The sequence below is a fragment of the Hyperolius riggenbachi genome, chromosome 6, assembly GCF_040937935.1.
Source record: "Hyperolius riggenbachi isolate aHypRig1 chromosome 6, aHypRig1.pri, whole genome shotgun sequence".
NCBI classification, from domain to species: Eukaryota; Metazoa; Chordata; class Amphibia; order Anura; family Hyperoliidae; genus Hyperolius; species Hyperolius riggenbachi.
In genome coordinates, this window is record NC_090651.1 from 61,481,689 (window position 1) to 61,502,189 (window position 20,501).

General features: G+C 45.1%; 1 protein-coding gene across 11 annotated transcripts in view; it reads right to left on the reverse strand.

Moving 5' to 3' along the window:
* DAB1 (DAB adaptor protein 1) overlaps window positions 1–20,501 on the reverse strand; it is a 996,155-nt gene that overhangs the window by 181,882 nt on the left and 793,772 nt on the right. For all 11 annotated transcript variants that reach the window (XM_068239411.1, XM_068239410.1, XM_068239407.1 and 8 more), the window contains one exon: window positions 14,770–14,868. In XM_068239411.1, coding sequence (XP_068095512.1) covers window positions 14,770–14,868 — 99 coding nt within the window. The remainder of the gene's footprint in view (window positions 1–14,769; window positions 14,869–20,501) is intronic.

A 20,501-nucleotide genomic window follows, 5' to 3' on the forward strand; every position in this document is an offset into this window, starting at 1 on the left:
GCAAAAGCACCAGAACAGGAACTGTGCATTGTAAAGTGCAAATGGAACAGGATAGGCAATCGTCAGAATACATTACAAAAAACAAAAAAAAATTGTGGACCGCATACAAGGGTGACTTCAGGACCCTCCCGGAGCCCACTAGTAAATTCTGGGTCTTCCCCTACCTATACCCCCAATGGTGTCCTTGGAAGCAGGATATGGGATAAGGGCTACGGCACTAAGGTGATTCTTTGTTTAGCAACACAATAACTAGCATGGAAACATACATAAGCATTCACATTAGCAGCCTGCAAGTGACGATGTCATTGTTTAGATTACTAATTTGCTATTATCAGGTGTCCCTGCCGCTAACACTTGCTATACTATAGAGTATCTTTGAAAATCCCTCCAGGGCTCTCCATTGGTCTTTTAATACAGGGCTTCCGAACCCTGTCCTCAAGTACCACCAACACTGCATGTTTTGAGGAAATTCACAGAGGCAGATAATCGGCTCTGCTGAGACACTAAGGGCCTGAGCCCACTGACGCAGCTGTATCCGCTTGTGTCTTTTTAGCATCTCTAACTGTGTAACTGAAAAGCGGCCCTAATTACCTCACCTGTGCATGTTTGTGGTTTTCTGAAAAACAGCAAAACATGCACTGTTGGGAGTAATTGAGGACAAGGTTGGGAAGCTCTGCAGACCAATGGGAATCCTCTCAGGGGGAAGGATAAGCAGAGGTTAAAATGTGGCAGTGCAGGGGTGTCATGGCAAGGTGCTGTGGGTGCCCTGCCCTGTGTGTCAGTGGGGCTGGGCAGCGCACTATATGGGCAGGGGGAGCACGGAGAGATCAGCAATTGTCAGTAAGCCCCAAAGCATCTTTGAAATTCCCTTCAGGGCTCCTCATTGGGACCAATTGGAATCATCTCAGGGAAGATTTGGTGGTACTTATCCGTTAGCCGGGCGCATCCTCTAGGTGGCGACAAAACTCCACCAGAGTTACATCTTTCCCTACTATCCATGGCGGCCTGGAGAAGGAATAGTAATTAGCGCCACCTGCCGGATGCGCCCGGCTAACGGATAAGTACCGATTTGGTGATTCTAGCATAATGGGGCTTTGGTATTGACTTCAATGCAATTCGATCTATCCGCAACCTGAAAATCTCAGTCTGTTTGATCAAATGGCTGTCAAACAGAACATTTAACTATTGCTGCTTGGATCAATGAAGTCAGACGGGCAGGGCCGGATTTGTACTAATTACCGCCCAAAGCCACTGTCACCAGCCGCCCTCTGACCAATGGCGTCTCAACCTACACCCCCCCCCCAACTTGCACACACCTGTTTAGTGTATAGGTAGCCAGTCCCCCATTGTAGTGTGAAGGTAGCCAGCACCCCCACCTTGTTTAATGTATAGGTAGCCAGCACCCCTGTGTAGTGTATAGGTAACCAGCCCCCCTGTTTATAATATATAGGAAGCCAGCCCCCCTGTTTAATGTAAAGGTAGTCAGCCCCATGTTTAGTATATAGGTAGCAAGCTACCCTGCTTAATAAATAGGTAGCCCCCCTGTTTAGTATATAGGTAACCTCCTGTTCAGTGTATAAGTAGCCTCCGAGCTATGTGGCAGTCACTCACCAACCTCTCCCCTCTCCAGGCTCCAAGTCTTTTGCAGCACCGAAGCTCCCTTTTGCCCTCCATCAGCTGCATGCCGCCTGCATGTCTCTGGGGGAGAGACACGACAGCAGCAGCTAACAAAGGGGAAAAGAAAGCTTAGAAGCAGCAGTGAACTCGGAGCCCAGGAGAGGGAAGTGACAGACTGCTGCGTTCTGCCCGCTGTGTGCCGCTTGGAGTTGACTGTGTGACACGCGCAGGGCTAGAGGAAGGAGAGTCTCACTGCAGTTGCTGCAGGCTCTCTCCATCTTGGCAACGCACGTCGCTCTGCTTGTATCCGGTGGCCACCCACGCCAGCAGAGCTGCACTCTGTAACACAGGCATTGCATGCAAAGGCAGACACGGCGAAGCGGCGGGGAGGCTGGCTGCGGACATTCTTTTAGTTATGGCGGGTGACAGCAGGTACAGTTAACCTGTCACTCGCCTCATAGATTAAGGCGAATTCTGGCTCCCTAGTCCCCAGCCTTGGGGGCCTGCCCCTAAATCCGGTGCTTCAACCAAATAGCCTATATTGTCGAGCTAACTTACATCCCATTGACTTTATTATCCCCTCCCTAAACCTTAACCTTCTTGCCTTGACGGGAAAGGGAGTGGGGGGGGCACACTACTCCTGCCTGAGAAAGTCCCAGCCTGCAGCTCTGGTGCTCCAGGAAATGGATAGTGCAGGGGCTCCTGTCCCATTTTGTTAGCGATTTATTTAACTTTAGATGACCACAGTGCTTACACACAGATAAAAGCAAGCTCTGCTCTTGTGTATCTACATAGAGCTAAGATAACATCTGTTCCCAGACTTGGGTTTCAAGTTATACTGGGATTGCTGTAACACTTGCCGCATGTTTCAAGAAGAAATAAATAAAAAACACTCCGAACACAATTTAAAAAAAAAATCTGCCAATCTGCCAATTATCATTCCCAAGGTGGCAAATGAACACAAATTAGCACGGAAAACATAAGGCATATTGTGGGGTCACCCCGCATCACACCTCGATAACTAGCTTGGAAGTCTCCAGGTTGTGTGTCTTATAAGCAAGGAGTAATTAGCCGCCGCATTAACGAACTTCCACCGCGCCCGCACTTGTTATCGAGGACAGCTAATTGGGTACGTTGGCGAAGAGAAATGAGGCTTCATAAAAATACACCCTGAGCCTCAGCGCTAATCAGTTAATGACACGCAGCTAATGACATGCAGAAATGCCCTTAAATATACTTAATCATAAGCAAATTAATATTTTTCTGCATGACGTGCTTAATTGTGGCATACTACTAAACAATAATAATTTGGGGATATCGCGTGTTGGGATAACAGTGAGTTGAAGGATGTTTTGTGAAACGTACAGGAAGTACTGTAGAATCTGAGGAATGGCACTCTTACAAGCTACAGGTCTTCTTGCTTTACATTCCGCTAAGAGCCATGGTAAGGCTTAGTAGGCTCATGCCTAAGGCAACAACCACAGGAATGCCAACATCCCTTTGAACTCCATGAATAAATTAGAGAGGTAACTACCATATCTATTGCATGAGGTTATTGTATAAAATGTTTTAAAGAAGCATACTTACAAATGTTATTTATTATGGGCTCTGTGAAAATATGTTAAAAGTCATTGGAAATCAAATAAAAAGAAAAAAGCAGCAACATGCTTACCTAAGGAGCGGGAAGGCTCTGGATCCTATAGAGCCTTCCCCCTCTCCTCTCCTGGTGCCCTCAGTTGAGCGCTGGTTGTCCCGTTTGACTCCCCCACTGCAGGGGACTTTGTGAGTCTACAGGAACCAAGTCCCCCAGAAGACAGGTGGCTCCATACTGTGCAGTCGCCAGTGTGCGAGAATGCGTGCTCATGCATGCGCAGTATGGAACGGCCCATCTTTGCAAGCATTCAGGCTCCTGAAGACTTCCGAAGTCACCCATGCCGGGGGATTAGAGCAGTATTTGACCAAATTGGTCATATATTGCTACCGGGGAGCCAGCGCTGAAACGTGGACCGAGAGAGGAGCGGGAAGGCTCTATAGGGCCCAAAGCCTTCCCTCTCCTTAGGTAAATATCTGGCTGATTTTGTTTTGCTGCTTGAAAGAGTTAATTTCTAGGCATGGAAGTGACAGCTTCTGACTTGTCGGGAATATAAAAATATATTTTTTAAGATCGATTTCCAATAAACTCCAAGGTGCAAAGCCTCAATGGATATTTGCCACTTCTCACACACAGACAGTCACATGAAACTCCAGCATAGTCCTGCCAGGGATTAAATTGCATGTGAACCTCGGTTTTGATTGGCAATTCAGTTTAGAGGAACTGTGCTGAAAATAACATACTGAAAAAATGTATTTTTACAAGATTCATTTATAAATTATTTAGTCAGTGTTGTAAAATCTCTCCTCATTCCTGATTTACATTCTGAAATGTATCACAAGTGGTGACATCTTTAGTCCAGTCAGGTGCAACTCTGTAGAATATTTCTTTACTGAGAATTCAGAAGCCAGTGAAAATAATGCCTGGTTCCCCAGAATGCTCTGGGAGGAGAATTCCGCATAGCTAAACAGCCTATGCTAAGTGATAAAAACAGGGAACAACAAGAGCCCCAATAGTGTAATTCGTACTGGACAAGGTGGCAATAAGTTTGTGTTGCTAGATACTCACAAGTCAGGGTCACCAGCAGGCAACCACTGTAAAGGCAGGTGGGGAGATTGTCCTGACCCCACTCAGGATTAAGAAGTCGCTCTCTGTAGACAGGAAGAAAGGGTAGCAACCCTCCACCAAGGGTGGACTCAAAATTGTATACAATGAACAGAGGCGCCAAAAGTATAAGATTAGATTAAATGAGCTTAAAAACTAACTTAAATGGCAAAATTGAAGGAGGAAGTGGTGGTCTTACCTCCCTCAAGCAGACACATTTATTAGGAACTCCAAAAAGAAATGCAACGCGTTTCGCAGGTTCAACCCCGCTTCATCAGGCAATATAGGGAGGAGTATCAAACAATCTGCACAAGGATTCAAATTAAGCGCCTATGCTAAGTGTCACTGAGTGGGCGGGGCTACATGCCAATATACAGCAATACATAGATACAGGAAGTGTTTTGTGATAACAAAACCATGATAATTAACATAAAAGTAGGTATCCTGGATAATTTACTACATTCTACTTTATGTCACTACAGGGCCTCTTTAACACTGGCCTCAAGCAATACTCGTTAGCACAGCGGTGCACTGAAACAGTCCAGAGCACAGTACTGATAAGAGTTACACTGGAGTGGCCCATGTACAGCACCATCTCCCTCTAGTTCTTGAGGCACGGAATAGCCTGCAGACAGAGCTGGCTGAATTATCCTGGCTGCCAACGTCTGCATTTTGTATTGTAATCCCCTGTTCTTGGCACTATTGAGCTCATGCTGTGAAGTCACATGAGTGCAGAGGCTTAAGCCCTTCAACCATAATGGCTCTGTCTTCTGCCACTGCACTCTTCCTCTAACTAAAACAAAGGCCAACTGACCTAAAATATGGAATAAATAAAATCTGGAAAACTGTACTCAAAATGAACGTTATCTCACAGATGGTTAAACATTAATAGTGTACAGGGAAGACAGGGTTACAAAAGATTTAGGCCCCTTTTACACTTGCCTTGCAGAACCTGCTTTACGGTAGAGTAATGCACAACGATGCAAGGCAATGGGGCCTAGAACCCTTACGGCATTGCGCTGTACTGGAAGCGCCAGATCCAACAGCGCGTTTCCAACGGACTTCCACTGTGATGCACCAGCAGCAGAAGTAATGTAAGTCAATGGGCGATGCAGGAATTTTAAACATGTTGGCAGCTGCGGTGCAGGCACATGCACAGAACAACAGGAAAACATTGGAATCCCAGTGATGTACTTCCTGTCCCGCAGGGACTGCGTCACTGGATGGGGCATTGAGGGGCATGCACTATGCATATGACCCTGTCCCTGTACTCTGCCGCAAGGTCATATGATTAACATTTTGTGTTTTGTGGTGTGATGCGACAGAAGTGGGGCATCGCAACACAAACGCACAGGCCAGGTGTAAAAAACGAACAGTAAAGTCTGCATATTATATATTAACAATATCAAAGACCAACTAAAACATCAAAGACCAACTAAAGCACAGTAATACAGCGTTTATTCCCCCACCACTTCCCATTCATAACAATTCTGTGCAATCGATAAAGCAATACATTTGTGTTTCAGCAGAGTTGAATTGATCTAGCATAACATTTAACAGAATTCCCCATAAAATGGACAGAGATTCATAAAAGTTTTGAAAAACATTGAACATATTCTCAAAAAATGTCATGGTTCTAACATACACCATGGCCTGACTCGTTTCGTGGTTGAACAGGGCCACTTCTTCAGAGGCTAGGTTTTGTGATTACCGTATATCTATTGCAAGAATTTCTGCAAAAAGGTCACATTCAGTATAAAGCCTGCCGTTGTTAATGTTCCAAGCAGCAAATGCTAAATTGGAGTGCAAGCTTGCTGTTATCACATGATCATCAATCCCTTGTGTGGAAGAAAAATAAACTATAATATTTGTACAAACAGAAATATGGGAATTTGGCAGTGCTCTGTGTAAAGAAGTATACTGTTGCCATGGCAGCAAGAAACATTTAAACTTCCTGGCAATGTCAGAAAATTGAATTGAAAAGATCATATTAAATATTAAATATAAATATTACCAAATGATGCAGCAGTAATACTGTGTGTTAAAGTGAACCAGAGGTGAAAATAAATTGATGAGTTAAACAATTGTATTTGTCCTCTTACTCCTGAAAATGACTTGTTTAGATATCTCATGGTTCTCATAAGTACAGGAGAAGAGGCGCCCAAGAAAATGAAATATATTAAAAACCGCTAAAAATAGAAAAAAATGAGGTGGCTTACCTCAATGATATTATTTTATAATAATTTTTAGCTGTTTTTAATATATTTTATGGCCTTGGGCGCCTCTTCTCCTGTACTTGTGCCTTACCCCCCTCGTCTGAGGGGAGTACCTGCACTTCTGATTCCCCTCATCAGAGTGTTGGTGCTTTTTTCTTAAAGGGAAGGTTCAGGGAGGGTGGGTAAAAAAATAAAAATCAAATTCCACTTACCTGGGGCTTCCTCCAGCCCGTGGCAGGCAGGAGGTGCCCTCGCCGCCGCTCCGCAGGCTCCCGGTGGTCTCCGGTGGCGCGCCCGACCTGGCCAGGCCGGCTGCCAGGTCGGGCTCTTCTGCGCTCCAAGGCCCGGAACTTCTGCGTCCCACGCCGGCGCTCTGACGTCATCGGACGTCCTCCGGGCTCTACTGCGCATGCGCAGAACTACTGCGCATGCGCAGTAGAGCCCGGAGGACGTCCGATGACGTCAGAGCGCCGGCGTGGGACGCAGAAGTTCCGGGCCTTGGAGCGCAGAAGAGCCCGACCTGGCAGCCGGCCTGGCCAGGTCGGGCGCGCCACCGGAGACCACCGGGAGCCTGCGGAGCGGCGGCGAGGGCACCTCCTGCCTGCCACGGGCTGGAGGAAGCCCCAGGTAAGTGGAATTTGATTTTTATTTTTTGCCCACCCTCCCTGAACCTTTCCTTTAAGAGAGCGACCAGCACTAGCTTCTCCTGGTACCGCGAGTGGAGTCGGGTTTATGCATCTCCACCTGTCTCAAGTGGTCAGTTGCCTCCTCTGCAACCCGCCTTTGTGGGCTCCCGTTGTGTTTTTTCCTTTTGCAGTGTATCACACTTCACCCACAACTATCATGGTTCTCATGGTAAACATTTATAAAGTAGGTTGGTTGTTTCACTGTCTCTAATCAGTGGCAGCCTATTAAGTGTTCCACGGTTAGAAAAAGGTCAATAGGTAATGTATTTTATCTCTCCCTGCCCTCAAAAGTTGTATTCTGCCAGGAAAACCTTTATGGCTGTAATTTGCTTATCAGTGATGTTTACTATATTCCCGACAAGATACCCACAAGACAGAAGCTGTCACTTCCATGCCTAGAAAATAATTATTTCAGGCAGCAAAATACAACAAGTAAAACAGGCTGGTTATTAATATGTTTTGTACTGTACATACACATGTTTATCTCATCATGTCACATGTTGCCTCGGGTACACTTTAAAGCAATTTTTATTACAGAAAAGTAGATTCACTGTTTAATTGTGTTCCTATCTAGTGCCAGCAGAGAGCTCTTCCAGGAGCAGATGTAAGCAGGAGGAGAGAGTCCCAGGAGGCCTCGGTTAGTGTAGAGCCGGATTCCACTCTAACTGCAGCATCCACATCATTCATCTCTGTCTGCATCGCCTTGTCAGCTACTGTGTGTGTTTGTTTTCATGTTACAGCGAACCGCTCCTGCTCAAAACAGCCCTCACTTCAGTTACAAATGAAAAAACTGCTTACAAGCAGCCAGGGGCTTGTCAATTGCGGAAGAAAACACTCTTAGATGGACAAAAGTCATGGCCTAAGGTTTGACATGACAAAGCAGAGATGGTCTGTGTAATATTGCAGTTGTCCTAAGTTTGTTCTTGCGTACCTAGCTGCAGAAAAACAAATAATGATAGATACTTTCTTTAATAAAGAAAAGCCTTGGAATAGTCCAGGGGCTTCCCCAAACATCCTGATGCCCATCGCACCAGTGCAGGGTACCTTTAAGCATATTCAACAAGGGCTTGTCAAATATGCTTTTGCGGCCACTCACCCATTTGTGTATGAGCCCAGCTGCACTGGGACAGCGCAAGTCTGCCGAGTAGCAAGATGCTGCTTGTGCACAGCTTTTTCCTCCGTTCACAAGGTTTCACACTATTGTGCCTGCGTATACCGTTCTCACACATGCACAGTATGGCCAAGCTCGTACACAGATAGGCCCAGGTCCATAAAAAAAAGAGAGTCCGGGCAGCAACGCAGGAACTGGGAGGGCTCTGGACCACCAAGAGGTTTGCCATTACTTGGGAAAGTATCTCAATGATTGATTTTTTTCTACTCACAGGCTTGCTTTAAAGCGTATCTGAAGAGAACCTAAGTTACAATAAAAAAATACTTACCTAAGAAAAGGGAAGCCTCTGGATCCTACAGAGCACAGGAGTCAAACACAAGGCCCACGGGCCGAATACAGGCTCCTTGCCATTTTATGTGGCCATCCAGAGCTTTAAATGTCCATCATTGTGAGCAGTAAAACAATTACATCACTCTACCTTCCAATCAGAGGAGCACGCTGGTGACAGTATTTCTGGTTGAAACATTGTCAGTTTGAGGTGGGGTGCAGCAATAACCCATGGGACCTCTAAGCAAAATTACCATGGGGCCCCCCTCTTAGCATCCAAATCCCCTTGTGTGGCTGGCATCTTGTCTTGTGCCACATTTCACCGTGAAGATTTTTTGCCGAAGCAGCACTGGGCAGGTAAATGATAAACTGCTCCATAGCGCTTTTCTGCAGAAGGGGAGGAGCTGGCACCCCTATGTTTGCTATAGTTAGGCGTCTTTAAAACCATTCAATAAATGTAAATCTTAATAAACACTTCGGTCCATGACTTAAACTAGGTATTAGATTGTGGCCCCTTAAGTGAGTTTGACACCCCTCCTATAGAGGGTTCCTACATCATCCCCTGGTTCCCCATCACCGAGTGCGGACCCCCGAAGATTACCGACAAGAGCTTGTCAGTAGGATCTTTGGGAACACGCTCCTCTCCTGGTATACTGCACCTGCAATGGTGGAGGACTGGAGAACAGCATGGGAAGCCTCTACAGGACAGTCTACTCTCTACTATTACATTTTTTACATGTTTGATGCCTCAGATTTTCTTTAAGGGTCGGTTCACACTTGTTTAAAAAACGTATCCGTGGCTCCGCTTTTTTGCCCGGATTCAAACCGGAGCCACGGATACCAATGTTTAAAATAACGCTGTCTTCACACACTTTAAAAAAACGGATCCGCGGGATCCGTTTTGAAAAACTGAACGGAGAGTTCAGATTTGCAGGTTTTTCACTGACCCCGAATACACAGAGCCCTCACAAAAAAACGGATTTCCCTTTACACAGAGAACTTTTGCACACATAACAGAGGCAAAAAACGAATCGCCTACTGCCTGCCCCTCCCCTCCACATCATCTCTTATCCAATAGAAACACACATGAAGAAAGGACACACGTTTAAACGGACTGGAAACTTACGCTACAAAAGGACAACATTTTGAAAAACGAATCTGTTTGAAACGGATCCGTTCTGCAACTGGACAAGTGGACCAGTCTAAGCAGTTACATAGTAATCTAGGTTAAAAAGAGGCGTGTGTCCATCAGGTTCATCCTCTTGAACTCCTCTGTACCGTAATTCAGAGAAAAGACAAGCAACAAAGGTAAAGTTGTGTCCCTGACTGTATTAAGATATCACCATGCTAGTAATTATAGCTGTGGGTGCCCTTCAATGCAAGATAAGCATCCAAGTCCCTTTGAAATGCAGATATAGAATTTGCCCTACCAAATATCATTGCTAAAATATTCCACAGCTCAACTATTTGTATATTAAAGAACCCATTTCTAAAAAAAAGGTGATACAATCTATTTTCATCCACATGTAATTCATGTTCTCTTGTCCTGTGTTTAGATCTAGGGCTAAAAAGTGCAATTTCCAAGCTTTTATATTGTCCTTGTATATATTTATCTGTGTTAATTGGATCCACTGAAGTCATCCCTTTTCCAAGCTAAATAAGTAACTTTTCTTTGTGAGGAAAGGATTTCCTGTACAGAGGTTTGTATCCCGTACTCCAGAGGTGGCCACACTAGGGATTTATACAGAGGATACTAACATGTTGTATTTTTATTACCCTTTTTATGCATCCCCATTGTGCCTATAGGTGCCTGATGATGGAAAGATTGCTCACTAATACTCCCTCCATCCCTAGTCCTGCGTAAATGAGAGGTTACTCACCCTGCTCTCGGCATTCCACTGACAAGATCTCCCTTCAGTTGGGGGCACCACTAGCTACCTAATACTGAGGGTACTTCTGGCTACCTAATACTAAGGGGCACCTGTAGTTATCTATGATGGACAAGGGAAGTAAGAGAGAAGTGACAGCTGGGACACCCAGCACACTTGCGGTGTAGTTCGGTGGGGGTTTGTAGGTTCATGGAGGGCAAAGTCTAGGATGCCAGGACTTCTTTGCCTATAGGCTCCTGTGATGTGTATCCAGGACTGTGTATCCAAGAATTTTATTGGCTTTAGCTGCTGCTGCTTGGCATTGAATGTGGTTGCCCAGCTTATCACCTGGTATTTCCAAGTCTATGTGCAGGCATGAAGTTCCCAGATGTATCTTATTTGATTTAAATGGCACCAAAGCTGCATGGCCTTACGTTTGTTGACATCTGCCACATGCTTGCCAATATAACCATCCTGCCAAGATCTTGCTGTACTATATCAATATCCAAAGTGTTGATAATCCTGCAAAGGTTTACATCATCTGCAAACATGGCAGCAGTATTTTGTGTTTTATTTACTTTCTGGTCAGTCTTCCCCAACCCCAGCTTGTGATCTCTGTCAGTAGTTACTATCAGTGCTTACTCGTAATTCAAATGAGCCTTAATTGCTGCAGCCGAGCGGCTGGATTACAAGGTTTTATTTATCCACAATTCTGCTGTCCGCCCTGCGTTCCAAACAGCTTGCACGCGTCCTATTGGTCACGTTGCAAGCCTCGCCACAGCGCACTTCCTCCTTTACCACAGCGCACTTCCTCCTACCGGCTTGAAGGAAGAAGTGCGCTGTGGTGAGGCTTGCAATGCGACCAATATGACCCGTGCAAGCAGTTTGGAATGCAGGGCAGACAGCGGAATTAGGGGTAAATAACTCCTTGTAATCCAGCCGCTCAGCTGTGGCAATTAAGGCTCATTTGAATTACGAGTAAGCACTTGTGATTACTCGTGAGTACATCCCTGGTTGCTATGACATAATGGGCCAAATACACTAGATATCGGTAACTTTACTGTTACTTACGCCGACTACGTAGCACACATTGTGCAATTAACTCAATCCATTATATTTATTGCACAAGATCTGCTACTTAGTTGGTGTAAGTAAGGGTAACATTGCTGTGTGCTGCCTGCGCTCGGCATTCTTACGGATTATTTAAAGAATTTGGCCCATTGTGTACCCATTCTCTAGTTCAAGCAAAGCTGAAGTGACCTAAAATTAACAAGTTAGATATTCACCTACAGTATGGAGCAAGAAGGCTCTTAATTCAATAGAGTAGTGTTTCTCAAACCTGTCCTTATGACTTCCCAACAGTGAATGTTTTGCAGGCAACCTCACCTATGAACAGGTGGGGTAAATAGTGTCTCAGCTACTTGAAATCCACCTAGTTGAGACACTAGTTACCCCGCCTGTGCATAGGTGAGGTTGCCTGCAAAACATGCATCATGGGAGTCACAAGGACAGGTTTGAGAAACATTGCCATAGAGCCTTCCTGGCCCTCTCTCCTTGCCATAGTTCCAATGATGTGACTTGGTTAAAGTTATTTGAACTGCAGGTTGAATAAGTCTTCAGCCCTCCAGCCTTGAAAAGTACTTGTATCAATGAGTTTAATAGCTTAGACATTACTTTAGAAAAAACAAGAAATCTGATGAAAATCTATAAAAAATGAGAACCCTCCTTTCTGATTGCGGTTGGATTGTCTTATTGATGGAACATTGATTGGGTAAGGTCATCGTTTGATTGCACCAGAAGTGCCCAGGTACCACCTTTGGCCAGTATTGGTACATGATCAATGGCTGTAGAGTGCTGTTATCCAAGGCTGATACTACCCCACTCAGTCTCTCATCTCTGGTCAGTTTACATGTGCATGTGGTGCGGGTGGAACATCCAGAGGATTCCCCCGTCCGCCTCTCCCTCACCAATCCAGTAATGAGAGATCCCAAATCTCTTTGACAAAGGCTCATAAAAGGATGGGAGTGCGGCCACACTGCACAGTCGCAAGATAGCTCTCGAAGGCACAGTAGCACAGTGCGCCTGCGCAGTGCAGCTCATTAATAGATGGGAGCCCAGCTGCAAACTTTCAGAAGGTCCCAGCAGTAGTGGTGATCTGGAACAGGACATGGGAAGTGTCTGACTTCATCACCCTTAAAGTCACAGGTTGGTTTTAACTAGTTGGTATGGCAGTTCAACAAATACTTTGTCTTAATTTAGCTGAATTGGTGAAGTGTGAGAAAGCAGAGATGGCCACATGGTTGCTTGTGCTGGGCTCAGGAGTAATGGCGAGTGCTTACTCGTGATTCAAATTTGGCTTAACGGTAATTGCCGCAGGTGTGCGGCTGGATGAGAATGGGTTATTTACCCATAATTCCGCCGTCCTGCCTGCGCTTCAAACAGCTTGCACGCGTCCTATTAGATGTGTTGCAAGCCTCACCACCGCGCACTTCCTCCTTCCAGCTTAAAGGAGGAAGTGCATGTAGTGAAGCTTGCAGCGCGACCAATAGGACGCGTGCAAGCTGTTTGAAGCGCAAGCAGGACGGTGGCATTATAGTTAAATAACCCTTTATCATCCAGCTGCACACCTGCGGCAATTAAGCCACATTTGAATCACGAGTAAGCACTGGCCATTACTCCTGAGCCCAGCAATGATGGTTGCAAGAAAACCAAAATTTTTAGGTTGTCAGTAGTAGCAGCTTCGGTATTTCTCTCATGTCAGGTGCACTTTAACTGCGCCAATAAACAGCTGTTATCCATCAGTAGATCCACTCTCCTGTTTGGAGGTCTGCAAGGTGAAGCCCCGCCCTTTCCTGCTAGGTCCATCCTTTATTACCATGGTGCGATGTCCAGTGTAAAGCTCTATTCTCACTTGTGCCAGACCATGTGCAGCCTGCGGGAGCAGACAGCGTAGTGCCGATGGTCCACCATAGTCAGGGCAGATGCGTTAGTCCCATAGGCATATGGAGAAAACACACCCGCCTGCCCCGGATTATCGCAGAGTGCACAGAAGTGCAGTCTGCTTACTGCATCAGACTCCGTGGATCCGTTGCAGCGTGAAAAGTGTGAATGGCTCCTATTTATAAAATAGGTGCCGTACACTGTCCGTTTAGAGATGAGCGGAGAATGGTAAAAAAAAGGTCCGTTCTCTGCTCAAGTGGGAACAGAGCCTAAAACTTTGAACCGCTTAAACGTATAGGATCAACATACATACACCACCCAAATGAATTGATCTCTTGATCATGTGTGTTCAATGTGCTAGGTCCATCCTTTATTACCATGGTGCAATGTCCAGTGTAAAGCTCTATTCTCACTTGTACCAGACCATGTGCAGCCTGCGGGAGCAGACAGCGTAGTGCCGATGGTCCACCATAGTCAGGGCAGATGCGTTAGTCCCATAGGCATATGGAGAAAACACACCCGCCTGCCCCGGATTATCGCAGAGTGCACAGAAGTGCAGTCTGCTTACTGCATCAGACTCCGTGGATCCGTTGCAGCGTGAAAAGTGTGAATGGCTCCTATTTATAAAATAGGTGCCGTACACTGTCCGTTTAGAGATGAGCGGAGAATGGTAAAAAAAAGGTCCGTTCTCTGCTCAAGTGGGAACAGAGCCTAAAACTTTGAACCGCTTAAACGTATAGGATCAACATACATACACCACCCAAATGAATTGATCTCTTGATCATGTGTGTTCAATGTGCTAGGTCCATCCTTTATTACCATGGTGCAATGTCCAGTGTAAAGCTCTATTCTCACTTGTGCCAGACCATGTGCAGCCTGCGGGAGCAGACAGCGTAGTGCCGATGGTCCACCATAGTCAGGGCAGATGCGTTAGTCCCATAGACATATGGAGAAAACACACCCGCCTGCCCCGGATTATCGCAGAGTGCACAGAAGTGCAGTCTGCTTACTGCATCAGACTCCGTGGATCCGTTGCAGCGTGAAAAGTGTGAATGGCTCCTATTTATAAAATAGGTGCCGTACACTGTCCGTTTAGAGATGAGCGGAGAATGGTAAAAAAAAGGTCCGTTCTCTGCTCAAGTGGGAACAGAGCGTAAAACTTTGAACCGCTTAAACGTATAGGATCAACATACATACACCACCCAAATGAATTGATCTCTTGATCATGTGTGTTCAATGTGTACAACATGCGTATTGCGGGTATATTAAACAGCTAGAAAGCAGCGGTGTGTGATTTGCCTCTACTTACGCCAGTCTTCTCATCAAAGATCTTTATCCCTCCAAAGGAAACCGTTAGAAAGACTTTCTGCTTGTGTTCGCCTTTTGAACGCGCTCCTGCGGCAATACCCTGCAGAGAAGAAAAGAGGGAACTGGAGGTTACTGACTCGCCCTGCTATTCCTCCTCACACCTTTGAAATACTGAGATCAATTAGACCTGGCAAGTGCAATATTAAAATGTAATTCCATCTGTGAGTGGATGTGTTTTCCAGGCAGAAAGGTCATTGACTTGTCACCAATATAACTGCCTTCCTTGTCTTTGTATGACTAGAAAAGAATCATCATCAAAGCTCTCATTTTGCGTCTTTAAAATTCTCCTTGTCACTCGGAAGCTTGTCTTTGTTTGTGAATAAATAACAGGCTGGTCTTCCAACAGCCTTTTTATTTTGCGGCTGCAACCAGTGGTGGCGATACACTCGTGGCTAGATTTGAGGCAAGGCCAAAAAGGCCAAGGCCTAGGGCACCAGGGAGCAAGGGGCTGGCAACTGTCGTCATACAGGCAGTTCATTTGCCAAACATGTAAATGGAATTCGTCACAGACCCGGTCTGCGGCAGTGAAGGATATTACAGCACGGGAAGAACAGCACAGGCTGTTTCTTCTTAAACTGTTCTAACTATCAGGAGGACTATTCTACATGATAATAAGAAACTTCTTAAATCCTACATAATAGCAGCAGTTTAGCATGGATTTCTAGAACTGCACTATAGTTAAGAAAAGTTAAAATCTATCCCTAAACTGGTGCAGATTACAAAATGCTTCATAGCAGTTCTGCAGATAGCGTAGCAGTGCAAGCTAGGCATGATTTGTAAAGGGCTCCTCCCCCTGCTGCCAGGTGTCATGTGAAGCTGGTCTGTGCTTAACCCTTTCAGTGCTGAGCATTGATGCAATACAGCAGGTGTATTGGTAACCAATACACCATACTTTTACCATACTTGCTCTATTTATTGAGTTCAGTGCAAACAAATACACATTTTACCATTTTTTAACGTCAAGCATAAAAACAAATAAATGCTTTTGTTGTTTTGGGGCTCCATCTGTATCTTTACTTGGTAAGGTTTTGTGCGGTTTGCTTTACTATGGCAATAAACAAGTCTTTAATATTACAAGAGCAAAGTCCCCAGACTGATAAGCCGTATTATTTTACTGTAAATCTCCCCTTTTCTTTGCCTTTTTTGAACTTGCAATTGCAAGGTTTGACATTTAGATGGAGCTCTAAATGAATATTTATTATCTTTGTGAGATTTCATTTCTTCCTCATTAAAGCAAACCTGAAGAGAAAAAAAAAACATATGATATAATGAATTGTATGTGTAGTACGGATAAGGAGGAATAGAACATTAGTAGCAAAGAAAAAAGTCTCCTATCTTTACTTTCAGTTGCTGTATATATTGTAGTATAAGCCTAATTTTTGGGCAAAAAAAGGGGCCCAAAAGTGGGAGTCTTGACTTATATGTGAGTCACTCTTTGAGTAACCCCAACAATGCCCCCCACTATATGCACAGTGGTACATCATCTGAGGGAGACCACACACTTGACATTTCCATGGGAGGTCCCAGCTAACCTCATCTCGAGTTGTAGCATTGGAAGGCATACAGGGACAGTGTCTACTGAGTGGTAAGAATCCTTGTATTCCTATATGAAGTTTTAGATACATAACTATGTGGCTCTTCATTCCTTGCTTTATCTTTATGCCAGCTTAAACTTAACCACAGGAGTTCTTTGCATGCTCATCCCCATTGTAGCCCTAGGTTCTGGCTTATTATTTCAATCTGCTGAATTTATGCTGCTTTTCTAATATATGGTTGTGGCCAGCCATGGCTGTGAGTGGTGTTGTGGTTGTGGTTTTTGCCACTCCTGACTTATACTCGGGTCAAACATTTTTTCCAGTTTTTCAAGGTAAAATTTGGATGGTCGGCTTATACTCGACTCGGCTTTTTCTTTTTTTTTTTTTTAACATTGCATCATTCTGTAATATTTTCAGTTTACAAACCACACTCTGTATTTTAAACTATAAGACAGAGCAGAGCTAATGACCCTTTAAACTCTCCTGCAGTAAAATCTTATCTCAACCTTTCTTTGATGTGTAAGTGCTTCCGAAAACAGGTCTGTTGGGTTGAAGAACTCAGATAAACTCTTTTGCATAGATAACAACTGAAGTTTTTTAACTGTTTCTGTACTGGAAAAGAATATGAGACTCTTTTCTTTGCTACTAATGTTTTATTTCTTAGCTGTACTACACATACAATTAATTATCTTAGAACTTTATTTTCACTTCAGGTTTGCTTTAAGAGGAACACTTAAAATGTACCAGAGATGGGGGATTAGGAATAAAATATACATACCTGGGGCTTACTCCAGCCCCCTCCAGCCTGATTGGTCCCAAGGTGTCCTCTTCTCCCTCTCTGTTCGCCCGCTACTGGCCCCAGATAATACGTCAGTCGGGGCCAGTGGGCGCATACGCAGTCCGGCAGGGAGCGCTCCCCTGTCTCGTGGCCGGACCGCACATGCACAGTTGGCCCCAGACTGGTGGACTTTCCAGGTATGTTTTTTTATTCCTAATCCCCCATCTCAGGTTCCCTTTAAAGTCCCCAATTCCTGCTACTGTTTTACTACATATTGTCTGTAATTTGTAATGAACACACTTTTGTGCCCTGAACATAAACCAGTTTTGTATTCATTCATTCATAACATTGTACTGCTTGGCTGTCTGAGTTTACAAAGCTGTCTTCCTATGCTTATGACAGCTTGCCTAACAACACTACCCATGTCCAATCATCCCTCACATAAGGTCAGGGAAGAGTTGGGAGAGGGCACCAGTCAGTTTTACCCTCGCAGCAAAGAGCCCACCCTGCTCACCTCCCCCTGTGCTGCATAGGAGGGAGCAAAGGAAGAGGTGGGTGTGGTCTGGGGCTGGCTCTGTGCTGAAAAAGCAACCCTCTTCTGGCAGCGCCATAGCTTTAAAAAAAGGCTTTACCAGATATGAACACTGTGAGTAATGGCATAGTTCCCTATTCACCTTTATTAACAATTCATGAGACTGAATTAGGCATTAAAACAAACTTTTTTTTTTTAGTACAAACCCTAATAAATATAGAACAAAACCAGCACTTAAAGGACAACTGACCTGCAAGAAAAACAATACAATTTATATACTAGCTGATTACTTACCTGCAGTAGAATAAGCCTGCTATGTTCCTAGATCGCTCAGATGTCCTGTTCGTCCACCACTCCCCTGTGAAATCCGGCATCTAGTTTCCAAAGTGGTGCCGACCCTGGAAGAACTTCTGGGTCAGCGCTCTCTCCTTTATGCAGAACGCGAACCCCTATAGCTTGTGTTCATGGGAAAGACTGTATTGCACTTGCTCGCCACAAGGGGCTTGCACGGGAGTGAAAGGTGAAGGGGTGAGGAAGAAGACGGCAAGTGGCAGGATAGGGAGGGGTTAGCCACCGAAGACTGCCACTTTTTACTATGGTATTGTAGACACCGGAAGGTTTTCTACAAGCACACAGAGGTATGTACTTTACTGACAAACCTACCTCTGTGCTTAAAGAAAACCTGAACTGAAAATTAAAAGTCAAAATAAACATACACAAGTCATACTTACCTCCCGTGTAGTCTACTCCTCAATCTCTTTCTCCTTTCCCGCGTCCTGTTTGTCCACTGTGAACAAGGAAATTCTCCGTCCTTCATTTTGAAAATGGCCACTACCCCATAACAGCTTTCTGGTCAGCACACTGTTCAACTGTAACATTGCCCACTTGTGCCATAGGGAAACATAGACATTACTTGGCACATCAGTCATCCTCTCAGCTATAACTGACAGCAACTGATATACTTCAGTTCTGACAAAATGTTGTCAGAACTGGAAGGGATCATTGTCAGAAGAAAATGGTGAGCTTCTGAGAGGAACTGATGGCGAGGTAACTATGTAATGTTCATTTGAAGTTACCTCAAGTGTTTATTTTAAATATTTTTACTCAGCACAGGTTCCCTTTTAAGGGACACTAAAGGCAACCAAAAAAAATGACTTTTACTCACCTGGGGCTTCTACCAGCCCCCTGCAGCTGTCCCGTGCCCACACAGTCTCGCTCCGATGGGAACACGAGTAATTCTTCATGTTCCTGGCCGCAATAGCAGTATAGAGGGCGCTATTGCGGCCAGGAATGTGAAGAATCCCTCGTGTTCCCAGGCCTGTCGGCACCTGTTGCCGAAAACGGAAGTGGCTGCCGGCGGGGGACAAGAGCATCGGAGCGAGACTGCATCGACAGCTGCAGGAGGCTGGTAGAAGCCCCAGGGGGGTAAAACTTTTTTTTTGTTGCCTTAAGTGACCCTTTAATTTGATTACCTCCATTCAGGTCAGGTATCCTTTAAAGTGTACCACAGACGAAGCACCCTCATGTCTTTTACCATATATGTCAGTGGGAACATTAGAGAAAACACCTACCCTGCTCTCTGTTTCATCCTTCACTGCTCAGCCTGTTTGTTAGAGCCCTGATAAAATCCCTGACTGAGCATTCAGTCTGGCTTTGCTCAGGAATCATTATAGCTTAGTCTGTCTTCTCTTATGTCTTTCCAAGCCCAAGCCTGCCCCCTTCTGGCTCTGCTTTCCTGTTCTGTATACTGCAGCATCACAGAGAGCTGTGATGAGATGTGAGGAGTTGCTAGTGCCAAGGAAGGAGCTATGCCTGTTGAATTTTTTTTTAAATCTATATTTGTTAGTCATAAGAGGTTTTTATAAATGGTGATTTAATTTTGCACACAGCCCACTAAATAATATGCTGTTCTGATAAACTGTGTTTTGCATGGAGTTTAACCTCCTTGCCGGTTATCCCGAGCTCAGCTCGGGGTAACCTGCGCAGGAGGATTTGTCAGGCCCCGCTGGGCCGATTTGCATAAATTTTTTTCCCTACACGCAGCTAGCACTTTGCTAGCTGCGTGTGGTACGCGATCGCCGCCGCTACCCGCCGATTCGCCGCTACCCACCGTGCCGCCCCCCCCCCCCCCCCGCCCCAGACCCCTGCGCAGCCTGGCCAATCAATGCCAGGCAGCGCTGAGGGGTGGATCGGGATTCCCTGTGACGTCCCGACGTCCATGACGTCGGTGACGTCATCCCGCCCCGTCGCCATGGCGACCGGGGAAGCCCTGCAGGAAATCCCGTTCTGAATGGGATTTCCTGCTTACTCTGATCGCCGGAGGCGTTTGGAGTGGGTGGGGGGATGCCGCCGCTCAGCGGCTATCATGATTTAAAAAAATAAAAAATTTAAAAAAAGTTCTGCGCTGCCTCCTTACCGGCGTGAATTGAACCGGCAAGGAGGTTAAGTAAAAAAAAAACACAAAAACCGGCACACCAGAAAATACCAGGTATAGTGTTTATTTTGTAAAATCTATCGGGGGATATGTTTATTTTGTGCCAAAGCGTTCATCTCTGGTTTACTTTAATGCACTCGCTGTTTTTGATTGACTAAAGACTGGCTCTTCCTGATCAATCCTCAATGTATGTTTTTACCAAACATGATCGAACAGGCCTTAATTTTTTTTTTTTATAGATTTTCATTCAACTCAATGGTTTTATCACATCAAAAGTCTAACATAGTAAAAAGGTCTGTTTGGCAGGCGTACGTTCTGCTGTGATTGGACAGTCGTCGCCCCGCTACAGTGCCCTTTATCGCTAATCTAAATCACATTACATCTCCAAATCTTT